This window comes from Cyphomyrmex costatus, unplaced genomic scaffold, assembly GCF_001594065.2.
Source record: "Cyphomyrmex costatus isolate MS0001 unplaced genomic scaffold, Ccosl1.0 scaffold273, whole genome shotgun sequence".
NCBI classification, from domain to species: domain Eukaryota; kingdom Metazoa; phylum Arthropoda; class Insecta; order Hymenoptera; family Formicidae; genus Cyphomyrmex; species Cyphomyrmex costatus.
Window position 1 is genome coordinate 528,037 of NW_017276833.1, and position 25,043 is coordinate 553,079.

Consider the following 25,043-nt stretch of genomic DNA (forward strand, 5'->3'; position numbering starts at 1 on the left):
TATCCGTCGCGTTTGGACAATTTCGGGAATAGGCAGGAGAGGAGCCTTTATCGAGAAAAAAGTCACTCCGATTCGGCAGTTTAAACATATATTTACTACTTATAATTCGTTTAAAAATTAGGAATTACCCTTGTAGATTAAACTAGGATAGTGCTATGCAAAACAAAGTAAATAAAAAGGAATTAAACTATTCACTTAGGATTGGAATTTAGGTTTTTAGTGCAGGCGCGACCGACTTCGCTAATGATTGAAGCTAATGGAGAAAATTTTCATTTTTCACTTTTCATCCTAGGGGAATAAGTTTCATGATCGATAACCCTGGCTTGAAATCACGCGCGCGCACTCTGACGTGCAAGCAGCGTATTATATTCAAATTGTATACACGAAGTTGCTTACGACCGTTAAAAGTCCAGTTGAAGTCAAGTCCAGTGCAGTTTAGTGACGATTAGTGACGACGTGAATTAACGTTAAACTTTGATTAACTTTTGATGTAGACATTTGTAATGAGTCGGATCGTCGCCGTTGGTCGCCGTTATGAGGTCTGTGTTCATTTCTGTTCTAAATTGTATCGAAACTTTCGTCAAATATCGTATATACACTTGTCTCACTTTAAGTTTCAAAAGTGTATACTAGTTTATCCACAGAAAACAGACCAATGAATAATGATTAAACGTATTCGACTATAATTACGCAATTCAAAAATAATCATGGAGTTGGGCAGAAATGAGAGATCTCGCTATGAGCGATATAAGACATTGGAGGCCAGTGAAAAGCCTTACAGTAAATCTAAATATTTCTGCGATCCGGATGAAAAGAAACTGGATACAAGCGTAAAACAAAAAGATAAGCTAGCACAGGAATTAGTGGCTGTAAGATCAGATTTAGCTGACATTAGGAGAAGTTTGGGTTTGTATCTATATAATTGTAGATAGATATCTATATTAATTTAGTTAAAGAGCTTTATATATATATATATTTTTTTTTCTTTTTCTTTTTTTTTTTCTACGTTATATAATTTTAGTCTTTGTAGCTGGTGCTCCAGAAACTGAAGCTCAGTCAAGCGCAGGATGTTCTTCATACTTAGAATATTCATTGCCTAAACATCTGCAGCCAGACAAATTTTCTAAAGAAAAAATGGAGTTTAAAACAAAGTTAGATGAGAAAGCGAAAGAAGTTCAAGAGAAGCAAAAGAATATACTTGAATTACAGGATCAGGTCAGGGGGAATCTCTGGCGTATTTCTCAAGTAGAATCTCAGGTAGAGGAGAAAACACGAAAATTAGAAGCTTCGAATAAGGAGAAGGACATATTTGAGAAAGAATTGATAAGTACAAGATCAGAACTAGCTGGTATTAAAAGGACGTTAGGTATGTAATTAATATAACAATTATAGCAATTGAATTCATGTATTGTCAAATTGATACAAACATTTGTGAAAAAAAGTATAAATTTTATAGCTTATGATTGTTTCACTTAAGGCTATGTTCAGATTCTCATCCGAGTACTATCTAGATATCATTCTATCCTTATTATTTACTGAATGTTAAACAAGGATGACATGATACTCGGGAAGTACTCGGGTGAGAATCTGAACATGTTTTAATATGAAAAATATTTTTATTGCTTGACAAAAACTTAAAATCTATTTGTTGAGATAGAATTAGAGCGACAAGAGAGGAGAGATTTAGAAACTCGAGCGCTTGGATTAATAAGAGATGCTAAACGGAAATGGGAAAATGCAGAAAAAGACAAAATTGCACATTTAAATAAGCATATTGAAGCACAAACTTCAAAAATTACAGACTTATGCACAAGTAATAATGAAATGAGTTCACGTTTACAAAGGACAGAAGGTGAACTGCAAACTGCAAATGCAGAATTGGATAAATTGCGTGTATTTCAAGTGGGTAACAATATTTAATGATGTAATAATATAAATTAATGCAACATAATATAATTATCTATTAAGTAATGTTATTAACTGCAAAATATAAATGCAAATTGAGGCTGATATATTAATATTGTTAATTCTTTATTAATAAATGTTTAGGCACAATATAAGGAATCCTTGGCAAAAACGCGTGAATTAAGTAGACAAAGTTTTCAAGGTGTAGAAATTAAGTTAGAGGAGATGGCTACACGCGCTCATAATCAATTGGCTGATTTACGAGCAAAATTAGACTTTGAAACAGCGAAGAACGTAGATCTCGAGACTAGATTACGAAACGAGCAGGATTCAAATCATTGTCGCGAATCAAGATTAAATGTCGCTTTAGAACTTGCTCAAAATGAATTAAAAGATTGTCAGGAACAGTTACGTACTATACAAGCCACGTTACCGGCGAGAGACACCGAGATTGAAATTTTGCGTAAACAACTGCAAGAGAGAGCGAGGCAGATAGATGATTTAAAGTCATCAGAGCAATTACTTACAACTATGCAAGAACAATTGGAAAGGATAAATCTTGAAAATGAGCAATTAAAACAACAATTGCAAGTAAGTCATCTAAATGTATAGGACCTACAGTTTAACGCCGAATCCGAACGGCGCTGATGATCATAGGTCTTTTTGATCACCAGATGGAGCCATTTTTTGGCTCATTAAACGCGAAAAATCGCGTTTTGGGCGCACGTGGGATTGAACTCGGGTCTACAGATCGCGAGTCAATCGCGCCGAGCGGTGAGCCACTCGACGCCACAGAAAAACTGACGTAGTAGCTTCAAACATTAAGAGAAAAATAACTGTTGAACAGCAAACTGTAGAACAAGCTCAGTTAAATTTATGGAAAAAAGAAAAATAATTAGCTAACTCAAACTATATTAAATAATAATTATCTAGTGGTACTTAGCTTTAATAGTCCGTTTTATTTATTATATTATATTTAAATTAATAGTGTATATTAATGCCTATAAAAGTCAACACAGTTCGTTTGTAATAATAAAGCTTTTATTGATAAATTTTGTTTTTTGATCCCAATTTCGGATCCTCAGCACATGAATATAGAATAAATTACGGTTGAGAGAGAAACGTTTACAAAATTTATCAATAAAAGTGTTAATATTACACAAACATCCTGTGTTGGCTCATATAAGCATTAATACACACCATTAGATTCAATCTATTGAGCCTAAGATTATCACATTTATTTTAATTATATGTATTTAAATTTGAATCCCCAATAATTTTGTTTTATAGGCTACCAAATCTGATCTAAATGAAACTATGATGAATTTGGAGCAAAGTGAAGCGCTTGCTGTAAATTTAGAGCAAGCAGCACAAGATAAGATTGCATTGCAAAAGAGATTACAAGACTCTGTGGAAAAAGAAAGTAAACAAAATTATACATAGAATTATTCTTTTATAGTTTTTATACTATTCTGTCATTTAATTATTATTTAATTGCAGAGGAACAATTACGCAAAGTGTGCAATTTAGAAGAATTGTTAAAACGCTTAGAAAATAGTGTTACAAAGTTAGAAACAGAAAATGCTGTTCTTAAACAACTAGACGAAGTACCAGCTGTAACTCGCAAAACAATTATTGAAGCCACTGATACAAAAGTATTTCATAAACAAGAAGAAGTAGAAAAACTGAAGCAGCAACTTCAAACGTTAAGGGAAGAAATAACAGTTGAAAAACAAACGGCAAAACAAGTTCAGTTGAATTTATGGAAGAAAGAAAAAGAGTTATCAGATGCTAACTTAGATAAACGTATAGCTGTAAGAGAAGCTAAGCGAGCTGAAGATAAAATAAAAACACTACAGGAAGAGAAACAAAAGTTACTAGAAAAATTAAATGGTAAAGTAAAAGAAGAAGAGGAAAATTCAAAGAAATTAATGAAAGAATTAAATATCATGAAGACATCACTGAATGATATTACAAAAGAGGCATCAAGGCATAAAATGCAAGCAGATTCAGCACAAAGAGTATATTTCTTATAAATATTTATTAATAATTATTAAAATTTTGTTAATTTTTTTATTGAAATTAAAATATAAGGAAAATCTACTTTTATTACATTTTTTTGTTATTTATTCTTAATTAATTTCTTATATTTCTTAGGCTTTAACCCAAGCTAATCATCAAATCGAAGAATTGCAAACTTCTAGTGCGTCGTTACGTAGAGAATTGGATGTGGCTCGTAAGCAAATGCGATCGAATCAAGAGCGTGTCGATTCTCTGAATGCCGAGAATAGGCGTTTGACACAGATAGTCGCTAGACATAATGAAGAGAAGACTGACCTCGAGTCTAAAATCGCAAAATTAGAACAGGATGTTAAAGGGTATGAAATAAATATTGAGTTGTTAAAGGAGACCTGTACAGTGTTAGAAGAGCAGTTGACGGACTACGAAAGATTAACAAGTGATCATGAAACACGCGAGAATATGCTGATTCAGGATAAAATGAAACTACAAAAAGACTTAGAAGCTGCCGAGACAAAAGTTCGCGAAGCACATATTACGCAGAACGAGGAAAAAACACGAAGAATAGTTGCCGAGCGTAACATTGAACAATTGGAATCTGAAACAAGTGATATAGAAAGCGAGAGAGACGGTCTTATCGTTCAAAGGGATCAGTATAAGAAACTTGTTCAGGAACTCACTATGCAAGTAGAAGAATCGAATACGAAGTGTGATGAATTGGAATGCGATCTCTCGGAAACGGGTCGTTCTTTAGAAGCTGTTAAAGAAGAGTTGAGAGTCGTGAAAGAAGAAAGCAGCGAATACTTGACGAGAGTGCACGAATTGAAGGAGCTAAATTTCGGGCTTATGGCTGATATGCAGAATAGCATAGATCAGTGTCAGGAACAGAGGTCAAGAATAGCACAGTTGGAAACCGTCATAGAAGAGATGAGACAATTCTATCAAAAGAAAGAGATAAAGTATGAAAGTGTTACACAGCAACAAACTAAGCTGATTGATTACTTGCAATTTCAATTGGAAGGAGGTGGTAAGAAAAAGAAAACGAAGATATGCGAAATACTTGGTATGAAACAGAAAGAGAACGTACCACCTATAGGTATGGGCATGCCCGTGGGTTATCGCGAATTGGAGAATCAGCTCGCTAAAGAACAAGCAAAGGTGAGGACATTGACAGATCAGCTATTAATCCAGAAAGCTCAGATTGCTTCCGCGCCTGTATCTGCACCTACGTCTCCAACGAAACCAGAATGCGAAGGCAAAAAGATGAAGGATATCACAGAAATTAGTACCTCCTTACTTAGGCAGTTATCTCCGCAAAGGATAGGACACAATATTCCACATAGATTTAATGTTGGATTGCCTATGCGTGCTGGAAAGTGCGCAGCATGTCCAGAGGCTGTACAGTTTGGAAAACGTGCCGCGACCTGCAGTGAGTGTCAAATCATGACGCACTTAGAATGCGCGGTATCTGTACCTGCCAATTGTGGCTTACCAAGTGGTTTACCTAAATACTATCATAAATCTCATAGGGATAGCGATGAAAGTTTATCATCAATCGGAGATAGCGTTCAGACTTTGGCGATAGATCAGCCGGATAAACCAGATACAGTAAAAAATTAAATTTATTATTCTTAATGTCATGACTTCCATAACACACACAATTTATATATTCATATGTATCTTTTGCAGGATCTACAAAGTACTCCTTGTAAAGAGAATGAAATTTCTATGGAAGGATGGGTAAAAGTTCCTAGTAAATCAAAATCTTGCTGGGAGAGAAAGTATTTGAAGTTGGAAGGACCGTGCCTGTGCCTCTACGAGCGTGAACCATGTGCGGGGATGGCACCAATCAGTCGTTTAAATTTAATAGAAAATGGCTTTAACGTTTCTGAAGTAGTGCAACATCCCGACGTATTGGATACAGCAAAATCTGACAGCCCTTTTATCTTTAGAATAGAGTCAAATTCTGCGACGACTTGTTGGCCTTCATCTAGATTGGACATCATGGCATTGAGTCAAGCTTATAAAAAGAAATGGCTTGAAACTTTAAAGACTGTTACTGTTCAAAATTCGTATCTTACATCAAAATGTAAAAAGTATCAAGTTATACTTAGATTAGAAAAACACCAGGTGAGTGATATGTTAAGATGATTGAATCAAATCATCACATATCAATTTTACAAAATCTGATACAAAATAGCGAAATTAAGAATTTTTCATTTTACAAATTAAATTCGACTCCTATAGTTATTAGTATTTTTTTATATAGAATTTCGTATTAGTTTCTCGTTTTCTAATTTTATATTAAAACTACTCCGTTTATTTCTCTAGTTGGATTTGAACTGTGTTGTGGATCTGGGTGCGGAAAATGTACTTTTGCTAGGTGCGAAAGAAGGCCTTTTTTCATATTATGCTTCGAAATCTCGAACGCTCACTACAATTCGCGGTGTCAAACAAGTACACCAGCTCTCTTTACATTCCCATTTGGATCTGGCTTTAATGATAGCCGGTGAATACAGGGAATTAGTGTACTGTAACTTGAGGCTACTGAAGAATAATGCGTTGGCCGCCGATTGTTCTAGACCAGCAATCAGTACAAAGACTGTACTATCTATCTCTGATAGTTGCCATCTTTATCAATTACAAGGAGATATACTATGCGCCGCAACCACATCTCATGTGATGTATGTAATTTTTATTGCACTTATGAACATAATACAGTATTGAAATATAATTCTATACTTAATATTTTATGTATTAATACAGATTATTGAAATGGAGAATCGGGGAAGATTTCGGGGAATTCGTCGGGCTTCGTGAATTTGATACACAGGAGCCTTGCAGTTGTGCCATATTTACTACAAATCGTCTTATTGTAGGATGTCACAAATTTTTACAGATTGATCTGCAAACTTACGTTGTAGATGGTAAGTACACATACAGAAAATTATATGTTACACATAATTTTTAAACTAGTAAGTGATTTCTCATGATACGAACAGTAAACTTATGATATTTTTATTTAAACAAAAAATACAATTCAGAAAAATAACATGAAACAATTAACATTTATTCACAGAATTCCCAGAAGAAGATAATAGCTCAATTAAAGCGGCAATATCGGGTGCAGCAAAACTTGGCATATTTCCTGTGTGTGTTCTGAATATCTCCAATATGTATAACACAGCGGAACTTCTATTGTGCTACAATGAGTTTGGTGTATTTGTAGACGAAAATGGTAGAAGGACACGCGCTGTTGATCCAGTGTGGAATCATTTGCCATTTGCTTTTGGTAAATATAATTTTACCTTTGGTAGATATTGTTTTTCTTATACCATATTAATGTCGCATATCAATTACATGGCTGATTACCTTATTTTAGCATTCTGCAAACCGTACTTATTTATTATTCATTTCTCGTCTGTCGAGATTGTGAAACTCGATACAGAAGCATATAGTTCTTCGGAAAGGAATCCTGAACGTATTTTAATCGAATTATCTAGTCCACGTTATTTAGGCACAGCTGGTTCAAAAGGAATTTATGTGGCCACTATTAATTCTTATCTCGAATTATTAAAAATAAATGGTTTTATCAATATGCTAACAATGAACGGCAGTCTAACAAGTCTCGATACAATGTATGTCTTCTCTTTATTTTAGAGAAAATCGATATATAAAAAACTGAAATATTTAAATATAACAGATTATTAATTATATAATTTTTTCAGAGGCCAAGAAGACGAGAGTAGCTCCGAATTTAGTTTTACATCAAGTTTAATGGAAGCTTTAGACGGACAAGAGAAAAAAGTGCACTTCGCTGGAGTGCATAAATACTAAAATATATATATGAGACATTTAATTTAATCTTGACATTACATCTTGGTTAAAAAGCTGTTCTACATATGTTTATAAACAGCAATTATTACGACAAAAATAACGTCTGGAACAGATTAGTTAAAAACAGGACAGTATTTATTTATAATATTATTACACTTTTTTAAATAAAACCCAAACGCTTCATTAAAACACATGCTATGTATAATATTTAATGAAGATCTCAAATACTTGCCATATTTCTAACTCTCTGATCGGTAAGTTTTTTTCTGTATATTTAATACTATTTTTTTTAATTTATAATAAATAAATTTGTTTATATAATATATTGTTAGATGCGTTTATTTATTTATAAATGTATTAATAACTTTATATAACAGAGAGAATGCATCAGATGGATTGTTAATGTTCTAATAAAAATTTATGTTGAATAAATCTAATGCATTGTAAACGATCAGAGGGTTAAAGGTCAAATCATACATAATGACTTTTTTTCGTATCAGGATTCTAAATTTTAACAATGTTCATAGGTAACATTAAGCTTTATTTTCCTAAAGTACAATCACTATAAATTTATAAGGATTATTTTTATCTATAAATAAGAATAGTAACTGTACTTATATGATTATATTATGTAAATTGATATTAATATGTGTAGCATAATACTATAATATATTTTTTTATATCAAAGTACAATTTTTGTATTTTTACAATTTAGTTTAAAACGGATGTGAAAACAATAAAGATATATCTTAATTACAGTATTGTATGATTTATGTCACATTTAAAAAAATAGTTACTCTTTGAAGTAATTTCATTCTCTTTCTTCTTTGTAGTAATTTTATTGAAACGAAATGCTATAGTTTTTTTTAGTAAAAACAAATTGTAAATAATCTGTAGCATGATATTGCAACACTGGTATAACGGTATGTATCAATGTAACTAATAGAGGATGATAACATATGTAATGTATTCTGATGTGATATCCGGCCACCCTTGACTTCTGTGTCCCTGCCATGCCGAATATTCATTATACGAGCAGCAAGAAAAAAACATTACAAAAGAGGTTTTATATTCGTAATATATATATATCGTTGAACAGTATGTCTTTTTATTTGGTCAAGTCTGCTTATATATATATATATATATATATATATTTCGTAGCTTCATAAATTATTATTTATACAGAATAAAGTTGAGATTAGTCTTGCAACTCGTTTCATAATTGCTTAATTAATTTTACATATAACTTATTGTCAGTTGCATAAGGGAAAAGAATTGAAACAGATCGTCTTAACAAGTATTATATTATAAATATTGTTTTTATTTTATTTTAAAAATTATATGTAAAAAATAATATAAATGCTAAACTTACATACATATTTATAACGGTTGAATAATATTTATTACCTCTGAATCTGGAAATTTTGATTATAGGTACAAATAAATTCTATCTTTCTTATTTAATGTTATTATATTTTGCATTGTGTATTAATAGAATTCGTCATAATTCAATCTGTATTCTTATATAATAATGAAGCATTCTTTTTTAAACTCTTACGATAAATATCTAAAAGGTCATGTTAAAAAAAAATCCTCAAAAATTTAGACCTTTTTATCTAATAATAATATATTACCATGAAAAGTAACTGATCTATTATTAATCTTTTAAATTTAAATTAACTAGTAGTTTTTTGAACATGGCTGGAGACGCTACTGCGTCTCTTGATACTTACAATACAGTAAGTTAAGTTTTCGAAAAAAAATGCTTTGATTTATTTCTCACGAGTAATGCAAATGTTTGAAGGAAGTTCAAAGTAATATGAAATTCATAGGAGGTAGGGATGTATTTCGTTATATAAAAACTCACTGTTTTCCGCTGTCTTGTCTTTCAGTTACGAGTCATCGTTCACAGAATCGATTGATAAACTTATTATATAAGCTGCCTGTAATAAAATAAATTATAAATTACTGTACAAGAATATAAAATAAGAAAATAATTGTAAATATATTTTATAATTGATGAATTAAGAAATGTCTCAATTGATAAGCAAAAATAATATTTTATTAATTTATTTTAGAAATATTGTTTCTTTCTTTGAATTAACGAAATTTGAAGATCTTGGGAACGATGCCTACAAAGAAATTATTTACGAAAGGTTACAAGATACCCGAACCAGGTGAAGAAATCGTTATTTCTGGTATTGCCGGTAGATTTCCAGAATCAAAAAATGTGGAGGAGCTCAAAAACAATTTGCTAAATAAAGTAGATATGGTTACGGATGACGATCGTCGATGGAAATTAGGTAATTAATAAATTAGCAGAAAATAGTATAATAATTTTGATGGCTATATATATACATATATATATATATAGGGTCTACAAGTTTGCTCCCGCCGTTTTTACAGGTATAAAACTATCTATATGAAAACGGCGGAAGCAAACTTGTAGACCCTATATATAAATAAATATATAAATAAAAGATAACATCCATATCATTAAAACTATCAGTTCTTGCACCGAATTAATAAATAAATGTATTGTTATGTATAATAATCATATACTAAATATCAATTTATTATACATACAAATATTTCCTTATAAATATTTTTCCGAAAAATCATATGAAATAATACGCTTACATATTGTGTGTGTGTGTGTGTGTGCGTGCGTGCGTGCGTGCGTGTGTATAGATTGTTCCATTTTAAATAATGACCTCAAATATCTCTCAAATAATTTTAGAGAAAAAGTTTAAAAAAAATTTTTATATAAAAAAATATAGTAGTTGCATTCTGCAAAATATTTAATCTTTTATAAACAACTACATATTTTTTTCACCAATCAATACATCTTATTATTATGTATAAAGCATGACTATCAAAAGTTTATGGATATTTTATGTTAATATATGTCAAAATAAAATATAAATTATTTAAAAACTATTGATTTTTCAATATTTCTACCTCAATACTTTCGTATGCAGAATAATTAGAGAATCATATTATATTATAAAAAATCATATAATTTTATTTAAAAATTGCGATAATCTATATGTAACTTTGAAAAGTTAATTTTTTCGCAAATTAATTTTACCATTATTTGCTCCCCTTCAAATTATACAACTTCTATTTAATAAATAAATATTTTTCTAAATACGTTGTTGAAGAAATGTTTAAGGTCATTATTAAAAATGGGACACTCCGTATAATTGCATAATGAAACATTGAATGACTTATTATGATTTTATTAATGTCAACAGATCATCCAGATATCCCTCAGCGTACAGGAAAGATTAACGATGTTGGCAAATTCGATGCACTGTTTTTTGGTGTTCACTTTAAACAGGCGCACACGATGGATCCGATGTGCAGAATCTTATTAGAGCATGCTTACGAAGCCATCATTGATGCGGGAGTTAATCCAAAGCAGTTACGTGGTTCACGAACTGGCGTTTTTGTGGGTGCATGTTTTTCTGAATCCGAGAAAACTTGGTTTTACGAAAAATTACAGGTAGGTCTTCATTACTATTAACACGCGACAGCTAAACGAGTCAGAAAACTGAAGATTTATTTTGTTAACTCAAATTTAGATATAGAAAGATTTTCTAATTTTAGATTTTCTATTTATGAAACGTTTAATTACACGTTCATTTCATTACTAAAAATAAAAAATAATAAAGTATAGAGAATATCACACGTATAAATTCAAATTTTCTACTTTTAATATTCTTGATTACGGTTAGGTAAATGGCTTTGGAATTACCGGATGCAGCAGAGCCATGTTAGCGAATAGAATTTCCTACTGGCTAGGAGCGACTGGGCCATCTTACACTTTAGATTCCGCTTGTAGCTCGAGCTTAATTGCGTTGGAACATGCTTATCGATCTTTGCAAGACGGTCAATGTGACGCTGCTCTTGTGGGTGGATCAAATCTGTGTCTTCATCCCTATGTATCGCTACAATTTTTTCGTCTTGGTATAATCCTCGTCTTCGATCATATTTTTTTTACATGAATCTCTATGAATATTGCGCAAGAAGTTAATAATATTTAAATTGAAATGAGACAATGCCACAGCAGTCTAAGCTGGATCATGGGTGCTTCTAAATATAAAACTTCTAAATAAAATTTCGGCGCGCAATCGAAAAATTACATATATAGTATATAAATTCACACGCAATTATTTAGAAACACCCGTGATCCAGCTTAGATTGCCGTGGCATTGTCTTATTCGGTTTGAATTTTAGCGGTCCAATAAGAATTCATAATAATATTCAATTCTATATAAAGTACAATAAGTTAGAGAGAAACGTAAAGTACATATATATAAGTGCTTTTATACGAATATTTTCTCAAGAGTCTCAATGCATGTACACACACGCGCGCGCGTGTATATATCAGAAGACATGGTAGTCTCGGTATAAAATACTGAGACTACCAAAAATTGAAGATATAATAGCTAGACTATTTTTTTATGTTTGTTTACATTATAATAATTATGATTACAGGGGTTTTGTCGCCTGATGGCCGCAGTAAATCATTTGATTCCGACGCGAACGGCTATGCTCGCAGCGAAACAATCTCAGTTATATATCTACAGAAAGCGAAGAATGCGAAACGAATTTACGCTACAGTAGTCTACGGTAAGACAAACTGTGATGGTTACAAGGAACAGGGCATCACGTTTCCGTCGAGCGCGATGCAAGCCACATTGCTGAAAGAATGCTACAAGGATTGCAATCTATCACCGAACGATGTGTTCTATATGGAATGTCATGGTACTGGCACGAAAGTCGGCGATCCTGAAGAACTTCACGCGATTGAGAAAGTCTTCTTCGAGAAAGACAGACCTACTCCTTTACTGATCGGTTCTGTTAAGTCAAATATGGGTCATGCCGAGCCCGCTAGTGGCCTATGTCAAGTTGCCAAGGTCTCTCCTTTTTTTTTTTTTTATAAAAAAAATATTGTGTTTATAATTTAGATCTGAAAACCTTATGAAATAAAAAAACTTAATTTTAAAATTAATTTTAAAACATTTTAATACATGTTTGATTTGATACAAAAATGCTTAATCCGAATTTTAAATGTGGTACTGTATGTCTTTTTGATCACTGAACACGATGCAATAATTCACTTAGCTCTACGATATACGCCTTAAGAAATACTGCCCGATTAATGTGAAAAAATGACCAAATTTCGAATTTAAAGTCGATTTTAGCAAGATTCGAAGTGTACAAATGGATTGTTATTCCCCTTAAAAAGGGGAAAGGGTAAAAGGGCGACTATATAGCTAGATTTATGCTATAGTAATTCATTAAATTCATTAAATCAACATATATTACAGGTAATAATAGCAATGGAAAGCGGAATGATTCCATCTAATTTGTATTACAACCGACCACGAGAAGGCTTGAAAGCTCTTGAAGATGGCAGGATCAAAGTCGTCACCGAATCAACATCTTGGGAAGGTGGTTACGCGGGTATTAATTCTTTTGGTTTTGGAGGTGCCAATTGTCATATCGTATTGAAATCTCATCCGAAAAAGAAAATTAACAATGGCGCACCATCTGATGATTTACCGAGACTCGTAACAGTATCTGGACGTACAGAGGACTCCGTTAAAGTATTCTTAGACGATGTAAGTAAAAATCAATGAAGAACCAAGATATTTGAGACAAAAAAAACAAGATTTCCTCGAAAAAGAAATTAACATAATGCCAAATGTTTGAGATATTCACCTTCGATTGGAGAAAATTACGTTTTTATTTTCGTAGATCGAAAGACATCCGGTAGATACTGAGTATATCCGTCTGCTGCATGACATTCATTTTGATGATATCCAAGGTCATCTGTATAGAGGATACACGGTAATTGGCTCTAAGGCGGACCATTCCATAAGGGAAGTAGAAAATTACTTAGGAACTGCGAGACCAATTTGGTTCGTGTTTTCCGGTATGGGATCACAGTGGCCTGGTATGGGTATGTATATAGTGTTAATTTCTTTCTAATTATATACATATTTTCTTAATAATTATATTTTCTTCTTTATGTTTATTCGATATATTTGTTAATTTCAGGTATCGATTTGATGAGATTCCCTGTTTTTGCCAAAGCTATTCAGAAATGTGATGCCGCCTTACGACCTCATGGTGTAGATATTATAAATATACTAACAAATAAAGATAAAACTATTTTCGATAATATTTTACATTCATTTGTGGGTATCGCGGCAGTACAGGTGAGTTGCATATACAATAACTATAATATTCGTATTATTTCTTTAATAATTATTATAAATTCTAATAAATTATATATTATCAGTGTTATTCACAGGCTCCGTACATTTTTTTAAAGACGTAATCTAGTTAATAAAATTATTACTTAATTAAAGTTATTATTAAAAGCGATATGGATATCTTTCGAATTATAATTACAATAATTTAAACTGTTTCATGCCAGTCTTACCATGAGCTTATGGTCTACCTAAGATTCATAAAACTGGATATCCGTTGAGAGTTATCGTTTCATCTGTTGAAAGTTCTCTTCACAATTTAGCATCTTTCTTACATAAGATCATCAACAAAAGTTTATCATCGACTGAAAGTTCTATAATTAACAGTTATTTTTTGACTAAAAGAATTTCTAAATTGACAATTTCTGACGAAGTCTCTCTTTTATCTTTAGTATCACTTTTTACCAATATACCAATAGATCTGGTTTTAGACGGAATATCGAAGAAGTGAAATATATAGAATAAAATACGGACATTTCTAAAACAGAATTTTTTAAAGCACTTAAATTTTAAATTCCAAATCCTTCATGTTTAATGACAAATTTTATAGATAAACCTTTGATGTACTGATTCACTACTATCCTCTATAGTTGCGGATATCGTGATGCAGGACTTAAAGTCAGTTTCTTTAAAAAAAACTTTCAATGAGACACCGGTGTTTTATATAAGATATGTTGATGACATTGCTTTAGCTGCAGACAGGGTTAATATTGATGAGATTCTGAATAAATTTAATTCTTACCATCCAAGGCTAAAATTCATATTGGAAATTGGTGGAGATTTATTAAACTTTATATCTTAATTTTAATTATTATTTTTATATTGAGGAGGACCTTAACCGTAGATCAAAACGTTTACGTTTTATTTTATTCCGAATAAATTGTATAAAAAGTACACACTGAGAACTAGCGTTGGCTCATATTGACAGTTTGTTTCTTTTAAAAAAATTTTTAATTAAGATTTTTTTAAACTTATAGAATCATTAAATTTAAAAGATTGCTTACTATTTTTTCGTATTTTGATATAATATAAATTTTATAGATTGGTCTAGTCGATCTTCTCACATCAATGGGCATTGTGCCGGATAATATTATTGGTCATTCTGTCGGAGAACTTGGTTGTGCTTACGCAGACGGATGTTTCACCGCCGAACAAATGATCTTGTCATCATACTCGAGGGGTTTAGCGTCTATAGAAACTGAAGTAATTTATGGTTCGATGGCGGCTGTAGGTCTTGGCTACGAGGACATCAAAGATATATGTCCACCTGACATCGAAGTGGCTTGTCATAATGCTTCAGATAGTAGTACTATTAGTGGACCTGCTGAATCTATGAAAAATTTTGTCGCCGAATTACAGGTTTGTTTAACGTATCATTTCTTATCAGAAATTTTCCTAAATTTAAGTGAGAGATTTCAACTACAATCCAAAATGATGTTAAAATAATTTTCAGCGTGTTAGTTACAACAAAACAATATATGCAAATATATAAATTTTAATTAATTGTTTATTGCCAAATTATAAATATTATCCAAATTGTTTTTCTTGTAATATTTCTCGTAATTAAATCTATGTATATATCTAATCAGGCTAAGCAAATCTTCGCGAAAGAAGTGCCGTGCAGCAACATACCCTATCACAGTCGTTATATTCAACCCGCCGGACCAAAACTTCTGGCTTATATGAACGAGATAATTCCTGAAGCGAAGCCACGCAGCAAAAAATGGGTGAGCACCTCTATACCACGCAACAAATGGTCCACCACAGCTGCCAAGTTGTCATCTGCCGAATACCATACAAACAATCTTCTGAATCCTGTATTGTTCGAAGAAACATCGCGTTTGATCCCGAAGGATGCGATAACCATTGAGATCGCGCCCCACAGTCTTTTACAAGCCATCCTGAGACGATCCCTTGGTTCGGGGGTCACAAATATCGGGCTTACCCAACGCGGTCACAGAGACAATGTCGACGTTTTTCTGCAAGGAATCGGCAGGCTCTATAACGCAGGACTGCAACCGGATATTGCGAAACTTTATCCGCCTGTTGAGTATCCAGTTAGTCGTGGTACTCCAATGATCGCACCTTCTATCAGGTAGACTTGCGGGATCTAAATATTTGATTGTCTAAAATTAAACAAAAAAAACTTTTTTGCTCAGTGCATCATAATTTAATCATTTATTACAATCTTTTATTAATTTTCATCTTTCATTATTATTCTTATAAAGTATTAATTAATAAAGAATATAAAGAAAAGTTGCACGGAAATTATTTTAGGAATCTCATTGTGCTTTGTTGAGAAACTAAGATAATAAATTATTTAATTTCCTTTAAGATGGGAACACACTGACGACTGGTACGTAACAGCATACAAAGTGCAAAAGAAGGTCACTTCCGGGGAGAGAACTGTTATTGTGTGTACATCAGAAGAGGACTATGAATATATGATCGGTCATGTTATTGATGGGAAGAATTTGATACCTCCCATAGGATACCTCGCTATGGTTTGGGAAACTATGGGTATATTACATGGGGAAATGTATACAGAGATATCAGTCGTTTTCGAAGATGTCAGCTTTGTGCGTGCTACCCATATTCCAAAAGAAGGCAGTATTCAGTTAACAGTAATGGTTCAAAAAGGTTATCTCATTATGTTTTTATTAATACAAAATACATGTGCTATTGTGATTAACAATTATTACCACTATATTGATATGTTTTTACATATATATAATTCAATTACATTTATAACAATTTATAATTCTAATACAAAGTCATTAATTGTGACAACAATCACGATTATTATTTATTTAGGATGTACAATATTTAGACATGTTTTAAATAATGCAATTGTCATGTAATTTGCAAATTTCAAGATTGATTTTTTTAAATTGCTCGAATTGTGTGAAATTATATTGAAATAGGATTTAATTATTTTAATTATTTTAATTTCTGACTCTGATTTGTGTTGATTTCTTTGTATGTTGTGCTAAATTTATTATATTATTTTAAATAATTAACTGTCTTTTGACTCTCCTCTGTTTTTATTATCAATTTTTCAAGTTCTTGTTTTTCTGATTTTTACATTTGAATTATTCACAATTTAAATTTAATGTTACTATAGTCCTGAGAGAAAATATATATATTTTTTCTCTAATTAATATTTTAATTAATTATAATAATTATTTCTATAGGTACTGGAAGATTCGAAGTATCGGAAGGTAACACTCCAGTTGTGACTGGATTGATTCGAGCCGTGAAGAATCCAGCGCAAGAAAAGGTACCTGCTACTCTTTTACCAGAAGAAGATGATGAGGAAGAAATAATGAATACTAAGGATATTTACAAAGAGCTAAGATTACGAGGTTATCAATATTCAGGCATATTCCGTTCCTTAAGAAGCGCATCTCTGTCAGGGAATAAGGGGCACATTGCTTGGATGGATAATTGGGTAACATTCATCGACAACATGCTACAAATAATGATTCTTGGAATGGATACGAGAGGTTTATATGTGCCTACGAAAATACGCAAGATCGTGATTGATATTAAGTTTCACCAGCAAGAAGTTCAAAATTTGGATCCAGAAAACAGACGTAATTCATTATTATTTTAAAATAAATAAAAATTATGATATATTCTTTACTACATATAACTTTTATACTTATAAGTTTAATATAATCATTATAATTATGCATAAAAAAGAAGTATCATCGAAAATTTCTCGTTTCAGAATTTCCCGTACGCGTGTACAAAGATTGGGAAACTATAATGTCAGGGGGAGTTGAAATCCGTGGTGTTAAGGCTACGGCCATACCTCGCCAGTTAAAAAACGACCCAGTTCTCGAAGAATATAAATTCGTAGCTCATCGCGATAGAGCACAAATATCCTTGAAGGAGATGATTAGATTGTCCACGCAGATTGCACTCGAATATCATCAAACTATTCATATAAAAACCATCGAGTTGATCGACGATTCCGATAAGGTGACGATGGATGAATTAGCATCACCCATGCTCACCGAGATTTTAGGTGAAATGCCTTTGGTTCAAGCGAAGGTGCATCTGTCAGCCCCATCTAATCGTTTTGATTATTTGTTATTCCCGAATGTTATCACTTCGGATATTAATAAAATATCTAAAGAAGATAATCTTATGCTTGCTATTGGTATCGGGCTGTTATCGAGAAATAAGAGCCTCCAATTAGAAGAAATTCTGTTGAAACTGAAAAACGGCGGTTTTGTATTGACACGAGAAAAATTCAAGCTCGAGAATCTTTCAACACTTTCAAAGCACGGTTTAGATGTGATTCTAGAAAAGAATATTGGCGAAGAGACTGTCGTACTTTTAAAAAAGAAAGAGCAGTTGGTCAGCAAAACCGAAGTCATCCATGTTAACAACAATCAATTCACCTGGCTCAAGAAGTTGAATTCATTTATGAATATTGAAAGCGAAACCAATGAGATGAGGATAATACTCGTCAGTGAGGCAGAATTAGAAAGTGGCTTGCTAGGCTTCGTGAACTGTTTGAGAAAGGAACCAGGTGGAGAAATGATTAGAAGTGTATTGATACAAGATACCGAAGCTCCTAAGTTTTCTCTACAAAACCGGTTTTATTCGGAACAGCTTCAGTTAGATCTGCCAATCAATGTATTGAAACCGAAAAAAGTATGGGGTTCTTACAGACATCAACCGTTGTCAAGTCCACAGCCAAAGTTTGTTCGTCATGCGTATGCTTATCAAATGGTATGTAAGAAAACATAATTATCAAACTAAATATACAAATAATAAGATTCAATAAAAATAAATAAACAAAAGAAGACTACAAGCCTAACGAAGTTGATGTTTAATAATCTATCTTAGATATATCTATATGTTAAATATACATACATACGTTTCGACTACGGTCATTCTCAATGTTAAAATTTACAATAAATCAATGGGAAATCGTGTGTTACATAAATCAAATCATGAGCCAATGAAAGAAAGCGTTTATCATTTCACACATATACCAGTTATTGCGAGGAATATTACTAAGGCCTCGGTAGTCTAATTGGTTAGGACACTTGCGCGTAAAGGTATCCGGGTTCGACTCCCGGCCGAGGTAATATTTTTCGCAATAAGAATAATTTTCCAGATTTAGTATTTTCAGATTATTAGAGTTGCGTTTCAAAAGACCGACGATTGTTCGGCGCGCAATTTTGGGGGGACTACGTATTAGTTAATTATTAATTTAATTTAATTCGTGATAGTACCGCGGTAATTTATATATAAGCGATTAAAAGATCCAAGCTAGACTATTATAGGCTTCGTATTTGTATTACTTAGTTAGATTATTAAACATCAACTTCGTTAGGCTCGTAGCTCTCTTTTGTTCATTATTTATAATTATAAAACATTCTGCATAGATGTGCGTAAACACGTACATTTATAATATATTATTATTCTTATTATTGATATTATTACTTTTATCCATGCAGTTATATAATGTAAATACTTTATATTTTTGTATAATATATATATATATATATATGTATAAATGTGTATGTGTGTGTGTGTGTGGGTGGAAAATAGGCACTTAGTGACTTAAGCTCACTTCGTTGGATCGAGGGCAGTATACGTCCTGATGCCAATAAAAAAAATCTAGTCCATGTGGCGTACTCGGCTCTCAACTTTAAAGATGTTATGTTAGCCACAGGAAAACTCGTTTTGGATACTAACATAATGCGTGATCGATTCGACGAGTACTCGATCGGTTTAGAGTATGCTGGTATCGATACCGCTGGTCGTCGCGTGATGGGTCTTTGCAGTGGGAGGTAATATTTCTATTAAATACAATTTGTATTAAGTACAATCCGGTATATACGATTTCATATTTACAAGTTATACATTGAAAAGTCAAAGCGGACTTAAGATCCCAATAATGGTACAATTTAAATTAATTGCAATTGCTAATTACAGAGCTGAACATTTCTCGCGCTCAAGCATGACGATATGACAAGTAGTGAAGGCTCTCTTAACATGCAATATTTTTCAAAAAGTCGTTCGAAAAATATTTGTACATTTTTCATTTTCAATTATATACACTTGTGCATAATTAATGTCGGAATAGTATATCATAAAATATCAATTTAATAGCAAGATATTACGATATGTTAAAATAGACATCCTGTATATATACACACACACATACGCGCGCGCGCGCACACACACACACACACACACATATAGGGTGTCTATTTACGTATATATGTATATATTATATTTCCTATATAAGAGGTATAACAAACATCATTGAACCGGACGAAAACTTGTGCTGGTATGTGCCTGACAATTGGTCGTTGGAGGACGCGGCTACTGTGCCATGCGTGTATGCAACATGCTATTTGGCGCTCTATCATCGTGCCGAGATGAAGAAAGGTGACAAGGTGCTCATTCATTCCGGTAGTGGTGGTATCGGTCAGGCGGCGATACATCTAGCTCTTCACGAAGGCTGTGAGGTGTTCACTACTGTTGGAACACCTGAAAAACGCAAATTTATTCGCGAGATGTTTCCATCAATTCCGGATGACCATATTTACAACTCGCGCAACACAACCTTCGAGCAGATAATACTTCAAAAAACTAATGGCGATGGAGTGGACATTGTTTTAAATTCATTAGCCGAGGAGAAGCTCCAAGCATCGGTTCGTTGTCTGGCAGTAGGTGGTCGTTTCCTCGAAATCGGCAAGTTTGATCTCGCTACAAATAATCCCTTGGGAATGATGATCTTCTTAAAAGAAGTCAGTTTCCATGGGGTTTTGATTGATAATTTGCTTTTCTCTGAACCGAAGGATAAAAAGACAGAAGAAGAAAAGAAGGAGCTACGTAACTTGTTAAATGAGGGCCTTAAAAATGGAGCGATTAAACCACTTGTTCGAAAAGTTTTTGAAAAGGACGAATTGGAAACGGCCTTCAGACATATGACGACCGGAAAACATATAGGGAAGGTAAAAAATAATAGGATATTATTTGATTTCGTCAAAATATGTCATTTTGATTTATAATATAATATATTACGTATATAGCCTTTTAGCGCCGAACAATTTTTCGGTCTTGAAATTCTTTAATATTTTTGTTCCAATTGATGTAATATATCAGCATTCGTAGCCTTCTCAAATTCTTCTGGAGATAAAAGAACCTTGTATAGACTGTTTTTGGTAGTATCTACAATTTCGTACGATGTCAATTTATACGAATTCATAATTTTTTTCTTTTTTTTATTTCTTATAGCACTTATCAGGAGACACGGTAGTGCCCCGGCGCTAAAAAAAGACCATGCGTATTTTGATTTCGCACAATACTGCTTTTACTGCCTGTGCCTCACCTCTTGGGATGGAGTAAAAATAGCCAGAAGTCAGTAATCTCCTAGGATCAATTTATGTAGGATAGTAACTTTCAGTAACTGACAGCACAAGAAATTCTATTTTGGAATGATAAAGCAGTGCTGTCAGTTACTGCTAGTAAATTTCGGAACGTACTCATAATATGAGCAACTAAATAATAATCATATGATACCAATTGCACCAATCTAAACATTCTGGACTTCCTAAACAATCAATGACCCATGATACCCCGTGACCCATGGAGCCCCGGTCTCCCCTACTTGACGGGAGATGCTACCGAGTCTCCTGATATTATTATAGTCACCTAAGTTTTCAAGTTTTAAAAGATCCTTTATTAAACTTATTGTTAAAGTAAAAATTTGCGAGAAACTAAAAAAAATTTAACATAGCCATGTTGTATGTCTTTTACAGATACTTTTGAAAATTTCCGACGAGAAGAAGGTTATTGAAAAGAAACCTATTCTTGCTGATGCACGATATTACTGCGACAGTAATAAAACTTATCTTATTCTGGGTGGATTGGGTGGTTTCGGATTGGAATTAGCCGACTGGTTGATACTCCGAGGCGCCAAAAACTTAGTGTTAACATCAAGAACGGGAATAAAGAACGGTTATCAACGTCTAAAAGTTGAGTTGTGGAAATCTTATGGCGTGAACGTGCTTATCATCACAGGAGTAGACGCTTCTAATCGTAAGGATTGTGAATTTATACTAAATTCTGCAGAGAAACAGGGTCCGGTCGACGCGATTTTCAATCTTGCCGTGGTGCTGAAGGATTACATCTGCAAGAACCAAACGCCGGAATCATTTGAAGAAACTTTCAGAGCGAAAGCTCGGGCCACGAAGATGCTGGATGAGTTATCTAGAAAATTGTGCCCGCAACTTCAGCAGTTCGTAGTTTTCTCTTCGGCTTCTTGCGGGAGGGGAAATGCTGGACAAACAAATTACGGTATGGCCAACTCTATAATGGAGAGAATTTGTGAGCATAGAGCAGCGAACGGTCTGCCGGGACTGGCTATTCAATGGGGCGCGATAGGAGAAGTTGGTCTTCTCGCTGATTGGCAGGATAATAACAAGGATCTCGTCACTGGCGGTACTTTGCAACAAACGGTATCTTCCTGTCTTGAAAAACTGGAGAACTTCTTGTTGCAGAACCATCCAGTAGTATCTTGCATGGTAGTGGCAGAGAAACGTGGAAGTGCTTATGAAGCTATCGACATTGTAGAGGTCGTGGCAAATATAATGAGTAAGATTGTTATTTTAAAATAGTTTTCTAGAACAGAATCAAAATGAGGAATCTGTAGATTATATGCAGATAAGGATATTCATTCTATTTTTAAACTAAAACAGTTTGAGTATATTGGTCGAATCAATATTTTTAGAGATCACATATTTTATAATTTTTTATATTATTTCCTAACTAAGCATAATGTCTGTTAAGCTAGTACCCCCTCCCCCACAAAAAATCAAAACGGCACCTATGCCAGAATTAAGTGCTAATTATGTGCTCTAATGTTAATTTTTGTGCTCGAACGATTTAGCAGAAAATTGCGATTAAAGGTGAGGATGCTGGCAAAAATTTGTTAAATCGTTAGTCAATTAACTCGTGATATCACTGAGATAGTTTAGAGCTTGCATTTCAAATCTGAAAAGAATTCGACGCGCTATTAAAAAATCTACATACGTAGTATGTAAATTCACACGCAATTATATAGAAGCACTCAATATTTAGCTTGATTGTTACAGCCTGTTCCCATCGGTTTTTTATTGGTCAAAAACTACAGGTCACCACTCGGTATAATCAAGTTTAATCTCTTGATACTTTTACAGATATAAATGATTCGAAGACTGTGGCTCAGTACATATCATTAACCGAACTTGGCATGAACTCATTGATGGCCGTAGAGATTAAACGAATACTAGAATGTGAGTATGATATCTTTCTCACCGCGCAAGACATGCGCAATCTAAACTTCGCCAAATTGGTGGAGATGCGTGATAAGGATTTGGAACGACAGAAAGCACAGAATCAAGAGACCGACGAGCAAACAGTCGAGCTAACTGGTATACAACTGTTGCTTCAAATTTTGTACGACGAAAATTTGCCTACTAAGGCCTGTTTGGAATTACAAACTAAAATGGATCCGCGTAAAATAAAAGTATTTCTCTTGCCGAGTATACAGGGTTGCGGACAGATATTTAATCCACTAGCGTCAAAAATCAGACCTTCCGCAGCGGCTTTGCAATATGGAATAACGAATACCATGTCTATACCAGAATACGCCGATCATCTTTTACCAGTACGTATACGCGGAAGAATGTAAATGATAAATAAAAAATAAGATATTCATTCAATATTTCTTTTAACAAATGCTCTCCGAAAGATATTTGCTCATGCAGACTGACACGTTTCATTGGAATTTTCAGTATGTCTTGCCAAAAGCGGAAGAGCAAAGAGGTTTCGCCATAGTCGGCTATTCGTATGGTTCGTTAATTGCCCTCGAATTAGTGAAACGATTAGAAAAACATGGTTTAAGCGGTCGACTAGTGTTGATTGACGGTGCTCCTGAATTATTAAAAACGATGTTAGAGCAATTCCTTCCAGCTACTACAGAAGAAGAACTTCAAAATAATGTCCTGCTTTCTATCATGGATAGTATACAATCAGTTTCAAACGGAAAGGTAGATTTTAGTAACGGTTATTAAGATATTATTTAATCATCACGACCTTCTTGTTATCAATATCCTGTTTATTTTATTTTTTTGCAGTTACTTTTAGATCTTGAGAAATGTACAACCTGGGAAGAAAAATTAAATGTTTTCTTTTCACACATTTCCGACAAAATGTCGATTACCGAAACTAGGAAAGCATTGTATACAACTATTTATATGAACATCCTCGCTCTCCGAAAATACGACTGGTCATCTTTGGAATGGATACGATCGCCTGTAACACTTCTGAAACCCACGAAACCATTTGTCAATATGACCGAAGAAGATTATGGCTTACACAAGGTAATATGTCCTTGTGTACTTTTTATAAACTTCGGTTTTAAATAATAGCGGATTATATACGAGGCGCATGCCTCAGTACTCGTTATCGAGTTAGTTATAGAAGTCATGCGACCCTTGGCTTAAATAGCAAAAATGAACCATTATTTCTTAAACCTTTTTTGTTCATAACTTTTTAACGAGTGAGGTCCGACGGTTAAGATTTCCTCAAGATCATTCAGGGTTATGATCTTAACAACATATGTCAAGATCCAGGTCATTAGGGGAGGCCTCCCCTAAGCTTCATATTTACCTTAATTTCCCATAATCGATACCTAATAACAGCAATAAAACTTTTCAGATCACGCGAGACAAGGTGAATGTACATTACGTTGAAGGCAACCATGCAACGATATTAGATAGTGACAAGATCATAGCTGCAATCAATGGAGAACCGTTGCAAGATCCTAAAGAATTTAGAAAACTTTTAACGGAAGATAGACCGTTCGAATCCGAAGAGACAGAACGTACAAGAGTCTGAATTACAGCTTAAAAGGCTGTAATGTGTTTAATTTAAAAGAAAAAAAAATATGTATGTACTTTTTACCAAGTTTAAGTT

The 25,043-nt window shown here is 33.3% G+C and overlaps 1 protein-coding gene across 1 annotated transcript; it reads left to right on the forward strand.

Moving 5' to 3' along the window:
- Positions 1 to 766: 766 nt before the first annotated feature.
- On the forward strand, positions 767 to 25,043 carry LOC108774764 (Fatty acid synthase 3). Its single transcript, XM_018540947.1, has 23 exons — positions 767 to 906; positions 1,031 to 1,366; positions 1,658 to 1,902; positions 2,050 to 2,157; positions 9,926 to 10,064; positions 11,019 to 11,269; positions 11,502 to 11,733; positions 12,265 to 12,686; positions 13,101 to 13,394; positions 13,531 to 13,735; positions 13,834 to 13,994; positions 15,090 to 15,407; positions 15,638 to 16,143; positions 16,384 to 16,688; positions 17,243 to 17,644; positions 17,782 to 18,794; positions 19,623 to 19,864; positions 20,326 to 21,037; positions 21,845 to 22,679; positions 23,264 to 23,733; positions 23,861 to 24,115; positions 24,203 to 24,448; positions 24,786 to 25,043. The coding sequence occupies exons 2-23, from the start codon at positions 1,135 to 1,137 to the stop codon at positions 24,963 to 24,965; spliced, it is 7,773 nt and encodes a 2,590-aa protein (XP_018396449.1). The 5' UTR covers positions 767 to 906; positions 1,031 to 1,134; the 3' UTR covers positions 24,966 to 25,043.

Bases quoted from the DNA above. Each gene is read 5' to 3' on its own strand.
- LOC108774764 (XM_018540947.1), top strand. From the start codon at position 1,135: ATGGAGTTTAAAACAAAGTTAGATGAGAAAGCGAAAGAAGTTCAAGAG. The intron at 16,689-17,242 runs GTTATCTCATTA...TTATTTCTATAG, and splicing joins AACAGTAATGGTTCAAAAAG to GTACTGGAAGATTCGAAGTA. The intron at 19,865-20,325 runs GTAATATTTCTA...TTCCTATATAAG, and splicing joins ATGGGTCTTTGCAGTGGGAG to AGGTATAACAAACATCATTG.